We start from the raw sequence: 12,635 nt of genomic DNA, 5'->3' as shown, positions 1-12,635 counted from the left end.
TGCCTAATGTGACAATCCTTCCATCCAATCAATAAAAACCTGCAATACTTCCAAAGTATTCTCAAAGTAAGCTCAGAAACAGTCAGTAGATTCCGGCTGGGCCTGCTAATGAGTCACAGCTTCATAACACCGACACATGTCCGCACATTCATGTCCTATCATACATTCAGGAGCATGAACCACATATAAGAGTAGATTGTTATACTACCTAAAGTAAACTGCTTGCTTGTGAAATTCGATGCCACAATACCAGAGTGCTGTGGGAGTTGCTATGTGGTTGCTGTAGTGGTTTTCAGTATGTTGCTATAAGGTTGCTAAGCTGTTCTGGGTAGTTGCTGACCAGCACAAGTCAAAAGAGCACACACCAAGGTCCATAGATATGGCTTAGTTTCCTCTTTAATGCAGGTTATAAGGTTTTTAAAAAAGTATGACCATAGTAATAGTGATAACTTGAATAAGCAAACACTGACAAAAGGCGTATCCCTCCTTTCGTATTTCAAAAGGGGACAGAGGACAGACAACTCTATTTAGTGTAAAGCTTGGCTTTTGTTACTTGGCTCTTAGGGGAAAGGATGTGTGTGCAAGTGTTTGTGTGTATGCATAAACATATTTTGGGGACATATATATGCCCAGGAGTGAGCCAAATGTGACTAAACCTTCTTCTGAGGGCTTCCCCAATTATAAAAGTTTTTTGTTGTAAAAATGCATGTTTTATGTAAGAGTTAGGGTTAGGTTATGGTGTTTTTAACAAGCTGTATATATAAAAACAACAACAACAACAAAACAAAAACAATAGAAGTCTTTGGAATGTCCCCATTTAGGTAGCTAAGCAAACGTGTATGTTGGCACTCACTTAGTAAAGGTTGGCTATGGTCCATGACCTCTTCCTCCAGACCCGGATTGAAACTCTTACTGCTTTGCTCGCTGGCCGCGCTGGAAGGGCTTTCCGTGTGAAAGCTGGTTGGATTTGGACTGGTGATGCTGGACTGCAGAGGTGTTTGCACCTGGCCTCCACTCGATTCTGATTGCACAAAAATGCTCACAATTATAAACTAAAACAAAATAAAATACAACTCTAAATTTACATTCGAAATTTAAGCTGAAGATGGCAAACCTATATGGAAACTTATATGTCTTTCTTTTTAAAATCCACTTTGGGCACACTAGTAAAACAAAGCCTTTATAAAGGCAATCTTTTGTTCAAAATAGGCATTTATTAATATATAAATATAAATGCTTATTTTGTGCATCAAGCTGTAAAACAAACAAATCTAAGCTTTAGGGGGATTTCGGTTTTCTGTGAAACGTGGTGGATCTGACAGATGGACTTGTATTAGTTTGTATGAGTTTGTGTGAGTGGGTGGGGAGTGTCTGTGTATATTTGGCAGTGAATTTTCTAGGAGATGTGTATTACCGGAATCTCTTCTTTGATCGGTCTCAGACATGAAGGTCTTCCTGTCACTGCTGCATTCACTGAGCTCGGCATCGCTGCCATCGCTTTCACTTAAGTTAACTTTAGAGACAGAGAGAAAGACAGAAAGACAAAAGGTGAGAAAGTTATTAAGACAAGAGATACATGAGAGAAGGAAAAGGCATAAGAGAAAAAACAACTGAGGCCGATTCAGAATAAAAAGCATAATGTTGTATATACACAAGGATACAAAGAAGTCTTTATGAATATTAAAACCAAGCAGTCGTGAGCAGCTGCTGTGTAGCTGAAATTCTCATGGTCACGGATCTGCATACTGAAATTCTAGTTCATGTGGACCTCTGTTGAAATGACTGGATTTTGCCTACAAACATTTGTTGAACAACAGTAAATGTGACCACCCCTTAAGAAACAGGATAAAATTGAGGGTATTATTTATTGCTAATCATCCCTTATGCCATAGCTCTAAAAAAATCATGCGGAGCTGAAGCCTTGTGGTCCTCTCTCTTTTGCCTCTTATCACTGCTTCACTTTGCTCTCCAACAGGTGAAAAAGGCAAAAATAAAGTAAAATAAATAAATGAATATAAATTTACATATTCAAACTTGTGGTTTAAAGATGCTTCACACCAGATTTGATGTCAATGAGGCGAACACCAATACCGATCAGTTACTCTGAATGAGACAGAGCTTCGGCAGAAAGGAATATTTTCACTAATCACTAAATGCCTAAAACGTCTTTTGCACTCAATGAAAGAAAAAGTGAGCAGTTCTTTCAGGATTTCTGACCGAAACGGACCTGGAAGTGATTGTTTTCTTTTGATTTATATTCCCTTTTCAGTACAACACAAGTATAGCATAACATAACTATAATTATGAATTCAAAAATGATAATTATTTGCTTCATTAATTTCAACCCAGACCCAAAAATGCAGAAACCAAGCACAGCCTAAAACCCATTGTATGGCAAAACTCTTAAGACAGACTGAGAAAGACCTTCCACGTTCCAGCTCAATAAAATACAATCCTTCAACACCAGAAGAACATTTTCCATCTGAAAGACTACATCTACCGAATTCTGAACCAGTCTGTAAAACAGCTCAGGGCAGAGCAAGAAGGTAAATTGGAAAATAAAAAGTAGAACAGAAGCATGGTGACAAAGAGACAGCAACAAAATATATATATATATATTCTCTTCTCCATTCCACTATTTCTGCTTTCATTTTCTGAGCAGAGGCAGGAAAAGATACAGTGAGGAACTTCTGAGAGGCTTCAAGTGGACATGGACCTGTGGCTGTCTTTCCAAAGCCTTCATCATCCCAGCAGCACACGCTTGCCCCTGATCAGTGACTTTTGCCCAAGCTGAAAATTAATATTTTTATCAGAGAGAGAAAAGGCAAGCTTTGGATCAGCACCGTTCTGCCTTCCAATTTGCTGCACCCCATCTGCCATGGTTTCAATCAGAGGAAGGAGGATGGAGCTGCAGTATTGTGGTGTGTGTGAGTAAGTCAGAGAGAGAGAGAGAGACCCGTCTCCAGTCACAGACTCTCTCTAGACCACCCGTCTCTCCAATCTGGCTTCAGAAAAACAGCTATAGAGCAGCAAATTCTGTCGTCACGCTGAATTACTGTTACACACTCAAAGACACATGGGTTGGTTTGCCTTGATCTATGAACCATAAGAAGACTTTTCATGCGTTTATAGCATCTTTATGAATGCATATTTATTTTTAAGTGTGAGGTTTCAAAGGCTAAATATATTTTACTTCAAGTGTTTGAGACAAATGCAGCAAAGCGTCAGCTGATACCCAGGTCAAAACTGACCGGAACACAATTTTAAATATTTTAAAATTATTTTGTTCTTTCTTTTTCTTTCCTTTTTTATGTACCTCTTCTGGGTCAAAACTGACCCAAATGCAATAAGAGGGTTTTAAATAAATAAGAAATAAAGATACTTTAAATAACTGGTTCTCAACTGGTTTTGATTCAGGACCCAGATTTTGCACTGGACATCAAGTGGTGAACACAGTAACAAAATAGAAACAAAATTGCATCAAATTTTATTATGCATCTACACTGTTAACCTAAATAACAGCAAGACTACCTCATTTAGTAGTTCTAGTAAGATTTCAGTATTGAGACAAATGCTATATTGCAAATTGGTCAAATTTAAAACTGAAGCAAGAAAAGCGGTCCCACTTAACTTAAATAAACTGAAGAATCTAATTTTAATTGAAGAATAAATTTAAGGGTGCTGTGCTGTAACAAGAAAACATTGGTGGAGGGGGGAGAAGCGGATTCATCTGGTTTAACCTGGTCATATGGTTGCACAAATCTGGAAAACACTTTTTGATCTAGTAAGGCAAAATCTGCAGAACGTGCAACAGCACAATATTTTGTCTTTGAAACATGCAACATTCCTTTTAAATTTGAATAATCATGTATCCATATTGTGGCGACCATCTTCAAATTTCTCACACTGTTTGAGACAATTGATTGCCTTAAATTTGACCAAATCAAGTGTTTTTAAACCTGTCTGTCTGAAAACAAACTTGTGTTTACATGGTACCAGGATGACACAGTGTCACGCTGTCTAGTCTCTGTTTCCCTGGGTGTCCACTAGTGGGCTCACTTCCCCTTAGGCACTTCACCGTAGGCACTAGAATTCCTCTAGTCTGGTCTTGTCTTTACAGTAATTGCACTCCTGTTAATTGCACCAGGTGCAGGCACTCTATTGTCATTAGTCTCACTATATATTCCAGTCTTTTCCTGTTGTTTGGATGGAGTCCTTACCCTTCGTGTGTCCAGCTTTCTCGTCCCCCGAGATTCCTCCTGTCTGCTCGTCCTCCGAGTCATCTCGCATTCAGAGTTCCCTTTTCCTGTCCCTTTCATTTGTTTGGACTGTCTTTTTGGTTTTGACCTTGGCTGTATTCGACTACGATTTGGATTACCATATTAAAATACCTGCAATTGGATCTCTCGCTCTCCCTGTGTCTTTCTGGGTACACGATCGTCACACACAGCAATGTGCTTTTGTGGATGAAAATGACTAAATTTGTTGCAAGTTTAGTGTGATAAAATGTTTGCAAGATTCTCAAAGTTTTGTATGAGCTTCGATTGGTCGCAGAATAAAGTGCGATATTTACCAAACCTGAGGTCTAGCAAAGGTCTAGCTACACAAGGTCGAATAGCTTATTTCACAGCCTAATCAGCTAAAAAAAAAAATTATATTATATTATATATATATATATACAATTTTTCCAGGGTTTCCTGGTAATCATTCAGATGATAGCAAAGAAAAAGCTAAACAAACAAACAATTAAAATCTGTGGAAATGCTGAAAATAAGTCCTGACTTCTTTGATATTTTATTTAAACAAACAAAAATCAAATAATACAGCATAGTATTAATATCCCTACTGTAAGACACCTACAGATGAATGAAATTTCCCTCAGCCTGTTGCCTCCTGATATTCAGAAACGTTCAGTCACATTACTAGCAATGACAGCAGAGGCCAGACAACACAACTAAGAAAAACTAACCTCTGCTAGGGGCCACAGTACTTCAGATGACAGTACTTCAGCCAACTGAAATGTCACTAGACATGCAGTTAAAGGTCTCAGCAAATGTGAAGTGATTGTTTACTTTCAGTCAAACAGAGACAGGAATCCACAGGGCCTCAGTTATGAAGCAGACGCGGAGACGGGGAACTTAATGTGTAATTAATCGATGTATCCTTACCTCAGCCTGTTTTATCATTAAAGAATGGTTTATTGACACCATTTGCTTAGGGATACTTTACAGGGTGACATTAATCTTAGTTTTATTGTTTTCTTGACAACAAATTGACTTCCTGTATTTTAGTTGCAGCTTACATTGGATCATATGCACTGTGAAAGCACTGTGCACATTGAAAAACTTGCAGAGATTTACAACAGCCAGTGACCTTTGGTGGAGACAACAGAAATGATTGCACATGACTTTGTCATAAAGGAAATAACTGTTTTTGAGCCAACCATGCAACCACACTAACTCTTACAGAATTTGATTTGCTAGACATAATCAGAGCTAGTGACTTATCAAATAATGTTTGTTGTCAGCTCTAGTGATGCGCGGGTCGGGTCTTTTTCCAACCCGTGGGTCCTGCTTTTATCAAATACTTTGGCCTGCCTCGCAAATAAAGTAAAATTTCTTTGCCCGCCCCACATGTCGGGGACATCACCGAAGATACGTTGCTACTTAGACCTTCCTATTGTAACCTTATCAAAGAACCTAAAAAAAAATATGAAAATATATTCCAAATATTCAATATAGGCTATAGGTAATTGGACTATGATGGTCTGCTCGTGAACTAATATTTTAGGTGAATGAATCGTTCTTGTTCACGTAATCCACTGACTCATATTTCTTGTTCACTGAAGTTCCTCCCTCCACAGCAGCGCACGATCGCGTCGCTATTAGCAGCGCATGCGCAGTTCGTGAATAGCTCTGTGAACTGTTTCATCCTGTCAAAGAGTTACTCAAGATGTGACTGAGCATGTGATTTGTTGAATGTAGTGAACAAAAACAATCTTGAATGAACTGATACATAGCTCGTTCGTGAATGAAATGAATGAGAGCAGTCGGCCAAGCACGTAAATCTCGATAAGCAATCAGCAGATACAAAGCGCAGTTATAGGTACTGTGCACATACGCTTGTTTTCATATTTAGAATACTGTTACAGTGTTGATACATGAAGCAGGAAACAAATCATCTTCTGCATTGATTCAGGGGAATCACTTAATTCTCTGATTTGGTATGATTAAAATAATGTTCTTAAGAAGAGAACAGTGTGCTTCTATAGTGGGCAATTTAAGTATTTATAGCCTTCAACTCTTATTAGCCACAAGACACTGGACTAAACATCTGTTTAGAAGTAATACGATTTTTTATAAAATGTACATAATACATTTTGACTTCCCCAAAATCTTTAACCAATAATAACCAGCACGCAATGGTGTTCAGATCTATTTTTTAATACACTAAACAAGTGTTTTTGCCCCCATTTTTCATGAGCTGAACTCAAAGACATAAGACTTTTTCTATGTACACAAAAGGCCTATTTCTCTCAAATATTGTCTAAATCTGTTAGTGAGCACTTCTTCTTTGCCGAGATAATCCATCCACCTCAGAGTTGTGGCATATCAAGATGCTGATTAGACAGCATGATCATTGCACAGGTGTGCCGTAGACTGGCCACTATGAAAGGCCACTCTGAAATGTGCAGTTTTACTGTATTGGGGGGTCCAGGGGGTTCCGAAACCCAGTCAGTATCTGGTGTGACCACCATTTGCCTCACTCGGTGCAACGCATCCCCTTTGCATAGAGTTGATCAGGTTGTTGATTGTGGCATCTTCAATGGCTGTGCGAAGTTGCTGGATATTGGCAGTCAGGTTGAGACCCTGATGAGGACGATGAGCATGCAGATGAGCTACCCTGTGACCGTTTCTGACAGTTTTTGCAGAAATTCCTTGGCTATGCAAACCGATTGTTGCAGCAGCTGTCTGGGTGGCTGGTCTTAGACGATCTTGGAGGTGAAGATGCTTGATGTGGAGGTCCTGGGCTGGTGTGGTTATACGTAGTCTGCGGTTCTGAAGCCGGTTGGATGTACTGCCAAATTCTCTGAAACGTCTTTGGAGATGGCTTATGGTAGAGAAATGAACATTGAATTCAAGAGCTCCGGTGGACATTCCAGCAGTCACCATGCAAATTGCACCCTCCCTTAAAACTTGTGACATCTGTGGCATTGTGCTATGTGATAAATCTGAACATTTTATTGTGGCCAGTCTAAGGCACACCTGTGCAATAATCATGCTGTCTAATCAGCATCTTGATATGCCTCACCTGTGTGGTGGATGGATTACCTTGGCAAAGGAGAAGTACTCACTAACACAGATTTAGACAGATTTGTGAAAAATATTTGAGAGAAACAGGCTTTCTGTGTACATACAAAAAGTCTTAGCTCTTTGAGTTCACCTCATGAAAAAAAAAAAAAATTACGTGTTGCATTTGTAATTTTGTTCAGTCTATTATCTGAATAATCTTTATCTAGGCTTCTTTAAAAATATAAAATAAAGAAAAATCTACTCCAGGTCCATCTTAAGTCATCTTTTCTTTGTCATTGCAGCTTTTCTTTTTACCTTTTGTGTTTTTAATTGCAGTAATTTCAACATTTCCTTATAGATCGATAGTATCTGAAATCTCAGACAATAAATAAACTGAATAAATTAGCCAAACAAACAAACAAAAAAACGCACATGCACTGGTTTCCATGATTGCATTTTTGCTTCGAAAACTCAGGGTAAGAAAATCTAGTGATTTTTCCAACCAGATTTTCTCCAGGAAAAGGTATGTTGTCTTGCCCTAAATATATAAAATATTTTTTTTGGTAAATTTAATTTATGGCCTGATAATTCTCAGAAAAACTATTCCATCAAACATTTAATGACAAAGCAAAGCATTAGAAGTGGGGAACATGGGCATCCCTGTCTACATGGTATTTCTAAGGGTGCACTCAAACTAGGCACGGCTGCCTTGAACCAAGTCAGAGTGCGATTATTATGTAGAAAATTATTACAGAGACAGCTGAGGCTAATGAAATCATTTGCAGCTTTACTCACAAACTACATTTCCTGTTCATCAATAAGGTAAGAACCAGAGCCACTATAAACCTAAATTTACTTGACTGAATTAAATTTTTTGAAAACCTTTTCCAACCGGGCCAGGGCCAGCTAAACGAAGCGCTCGCACTAGTCAAACGAACAGCCCATTGGGGGTCAAACACACTCGGGGCGTGGTTCAAAAGGCCTAGTGTGAGTACATCCTAAAACAAATGATTGTGAAATTCAACAAAATCAAATCAAGAAAAATTACGAGAAACTCTCAACACTGAAAAGTCCTTCAAATGCAAGACAGGCTGCAAAGTTAGTTTTCTTATACAAAATGTGAATTACCACTATCTCAGACTGCCCTGTGGTCAGTAATTTCTAAATAAGAGCTCATTTCCCATCCGACTGGCACATTATCATCCCAAATATGTTATGGCTGCCAGATGCCGGATTTTCATGAAATTCCAATGAGCTGTATTTTACAAATTTACATACATTTAGCCCGATTAACCCTCCAGAATTAATTCCTGAGTATACAGAAATTATTCTGGCAGGCAGAGAGAGAGAGAGAGAGAGAGAGAGAGGGGAAGATCAATGTTGATGAAGAAAAACAGCTGAAGATGTAGAGGTGTTATCTACATTTTCTGCAGTATTTTCTGTAGCACTGAGCGTGTCTGATGCTAAAAGCTTATGGCAGATAAGACGCTATCTGTAAGGTGCTTCTATTTCCAGAATAATTATTGGAGGATTATTTTTTTATAAAATGGGTGACTTTGAGTCTTGTAAAACAACTGTACCAAGCAGAACTTAAAATGAAAAAGTTTAATTTATGAAATCACTGTTAAAATCTGAAAGTAGCTGAGCGAATGCTTAGATAATCTTTATTCTCCTTTCTGTCCCCCCGAGCATCTGGGACGGGAAGTGCTTTACCTGCATGTCCAATCACATCAGGTTGAGTGAAACTTTACCTAATCTAACCATCAGTTGAACAAAGATATTCGGTCTAATGTGTATCTATATGGTTTTGTTACATTTGTTCAGATGTGATGACTTTGACCTGTCAGCCTAAAAGGATGCTCCGGATTCAATACAAGTTTTGACGGCATCTATAATGAGGATTTAAATGCAGAAATGTGAAGCTTGCATTTTGTTAAAGCACTTTCTTTTGTATTTACAAATGAGTGAGAATAATTTTGTTGTAATCTAATCTACATGAAGCCAAGAGATGATGTAAATAGAGCTGAACATTTTTTTTTTTTAAACCAGAAACATTTCCTTCAATAAATTCTTCTGTCTCTGCATTTTTTGTAATACTCATTGAAAATAAATTTGACAACTGGCTTCAAAATGCCAGAGCATACATGCTATTTAATCATATTTCAACAATACTAGATTTAACATTATTCTATTACCATTATTGCACATTTACTCTGTGCAGGTTGAGTCAATACTATTACAACAAGACAGATGACATATAAAATGTCCTGAAATAGCTGCATAAATTTAGGTTTTGTCTTTCATTATTCCAAAAATAATGTTTTATTATAGTTAATATCAATAGTTAACTGCATGTATGCACTGGTAATTTAACCCTTCTCTTCTGAAGATCCAGTGGAGCTACACAGAGTCACATTGACCCTGCATGACAAATCACAGCCTAATAGTGTTCCTGTAGCTCAACTGGTAGAGCACGGGGTAGCAAGCAAGCAAGCAAGCAAGCGCAAGGTTGGGGGTTCGATTCCCCGGGAACACATGATATGTAAAAATTGATAGCCTGAATGCACTGTAATTGTCGCTTTGGAATAAAGGGTCTGCTAAATGCATAAATTTAATTTAATTGTAATTTTTTAATTTAGTCACAATCTGCTGTTTGTGACTGAAAGTGCATAGACAGGTGACAGTAAAGCATTTACACTGCATCTGTGGAAGATGTTTCAGGTTCAAAAGCGGTGTTAAAAACGGTGTTACAGGAAGAGTTTTTTTTTTTTTTTTTTTTTTAAAGGCTTTGTCATCAATTACGCACCCTGCATATTGTTCAAAAGCTGTATGAATTATTGCCATTGAACATGAAAAGGAGCAACTGTGCTTAACAGTGCTTATCACACTTTCCCATGCATTTCCCACTACATTCAACAGGGACCAAAGCATTCAAGTTTCAAAAAAGGATGGAAAAGCACCATAAAATAGTCCATGTAATTTTCTGATCCATATGATTCTTTTGTGTAATAAAATTTAGATATATATTTTTGTTTTAAACAAAATATTCCCCTCCAATGAGATGTTGCTTACTGGCTTAAGTTGAACTCAGGAATATATACATTTCAGAAATGTAAAAATAAATGTTTAATCTGCAAAGAAGCATATATCACTAACACAATAATCCAAATATGCCAACTATACCAATAAAAAGTTAAATGATTCTTGATGCTTTGAACCTAAAATGCTACAACAACCTCTGAATAACCTTAATTTGTGCGTTATCAAAGGGTTTGGAAGATGAAGTCCTTTAAATCAACATGTGTGCTCTTATCATGCTTCATTCAGTATCAGCCTCTGATATGAACCTGCATAATAGCAGCAGCTGGTGTGGAGGTATTACTCTATGTTAATACCACCAAAAGCCTTTCAGACCTTATTTATTCAGTCATCCTTTAAATGGATACAGTCAGAAAAGGTGTCCACCCCTACGACACTAATGCATCTCATACACCTCTCACTCTCAAGCAAGCGTGGACAGCACTAAGCCACATTTGGTGCTCTAAGACTGGTTTAACAAAAAAGGAAAATAAAACTCATGTCAACTACATATGAATTGCAGTACAGGAACATATGAACAGATGCACACCTGTCAATGTAAACCGCTCCGAAGATGCATCTTCGTAAAATTATAAAGCACCACCATGTGTGGAATTGATGAATGTTCCTGAACATCTTATTTGCATGTTGGAGATAATCAAATGCATGAGAAAACTGTGTGACTGTAAATTCTGATGGGCCACATGTTTCAATGTAATAAAATAATGATATATTGGTCTTCTGAGCATCTTTACTGCGAGACGCAACAGCACTAGAGCGAGGTAGGTTCACATGCTGTAGGACTCTTTCTACTGCCTAATTCTTCTGATAAGTAAGCTTATCACACCCTGCAGATGCGTCCATTTAATTCATGCCATGGTGTGTTTATTTTTTACACATATTTCACTTTTCCTCCTCCCTTAAATGCATTCCTGCAGGGTTAAGCAGAACTGTGCCTGGATGCTAGGAGCATTTCAGCCTGAAATGGATGTACAGTATTGTTCAAAATAATAGCAGTACAATGTGACTAACCAGAATAATCAAGGTTTTTCGTATATTTTTTTATTGCTACGTGGCAAACAAGTTACCAGTAGGTTCAGTAGATTCTCAGAAAACAAATGAGACCCAGCATTCATGATATGCACGCTCTTAAGGCTGTGCAATTGGGCAATTAGTTGAATTAGTTGAAAGGGGTGTGTTCAAAAAAATAGCAGTGTGGCATTCAATCACTGAGGTCATCAATTTTGTGAAGAAACAGGTGTAAATCAGGTGGCCCCTATTTAAGGATGAAGCCAACACTTGTTGAACATGCATTTGAAAGCTGAGGAAAATGGGTCGTTCAAGACATTGTTCAGAAGAACAGCGTACTTTGATTAAAAAGTTGATTAGAGAGGGGAAAACCTATAAAGAGGTGCAAAAAATGATAGGCTGTTCAGCTAAAATGATCTCCAATGCCTTAAAATGGAGAGCAAAACCAGAGAGACGTGGAAGAAAACGGAAGACAACCATCAAAATGGATAGAAGAATAACCAGAACGGCAAAGGCTCAGCCAATGATTACCTCCAGGATGATCAAAGACAGTCTGGAGTTACCTGTAAGTACTGTGACAGTTAGAAGACGTCTGTGTGAAGCTAATCTATTTTCAAGAATCCCCCGCAAAGTCCCTCTGTTAAAAAAAAGGCATGTGCAGAAGAGGTTACAATTTGCCAAAGAACATATCAACTGGCCTAAAGAGAAATGGAGGAACATTTTGTGGACTGATGAGAGTAAAATTGTTCTTTTTGGGTCCAAGGGCCACAGGCAGTTTGTGAGACGACCCTCAAACTCTGAATTCAAGCCACAGTACACAGTGAAGACAGTGAAGCATGGAGGTGCAAGCATCATGATATGGGCATGTTTCTCCTACTATGGTGTTGGGCCTATTTATCGCATACCAGGGATCATGGATCAGTTTGCATATGTTAAAATACTTGAAGAGGTCATGTTGCCCTATGCTGAAGAGGACATGCCCTTGAAATGGTTGTTTCAACAAGACAATGACCCAAAACACACTAGTAAACGGGCAAAGTCTTGGTTCCAAACCAACAAAATTAATGTTATGGAGTGGCCAGCCCAATCTCCAGACCTTAATCCAATTGAGAACTTGTGGGGTGATATCAAAAATGCTGTTTCTGAAGCAAAACCAAGAAATGTGAATGAATTGTGGAATGTTTTTAAAGAATCATGGAGTGGAATAACAGCTGAGAGGTGCCACAAGTTGGTTGA

At 38.1% G+C, this 12,635-nt stretch overlaps 1 protein-coding gene across 4 annotated transcripts in view; it reads right to left on the bottom strand.

Annotated features, from left to right (window-relative positions):
- LOC113081025 (double C2-like domain-containing protein beta) overlaps positions 1–12,635 on the bottom strand; it is a 230,184-nt gene that overhangs the window by 159,528 nt on the left and 58,021 nt on the right. For all 4 annotated transcript variants that reach the window (XM_026253087.1, XM_026253097.1, XM_026253106.1 and 1 more), the window contains exons 7-8: positions 1,415–1,513; positions 854–1,021 (exon numbers count right to left, since the gene is read on the bottom strand). In XM_026253087.1, the coding sequence (XP_026108872.1) occupies positions 854–1,021; positions 1,415–1,513 (267 nt within the window). The remainder of the gene's footprint in view (positions 1–853; positions 1,022–1,414; positions 1,514–12,635) is intronic.

The sequence above is a fragment of the Carassius auratus genome, chromosome 5 (assembly GCF_003368295.1).
Source record: "Carassius auratus strain Wakin chromosome 5, ASM336829v1, whole genome shotgun sequence".
NCBI classification, from domain to species: domain Eukaryota; kingdom Metazoa; phylum Chordata; class Actinopteri; order Cypriniformes; family Cyprinidae; genus Carassius; species Carassius auratus.
This window is presented reverse-complemented; position numbering and strand designations above follow the sequence as displayed.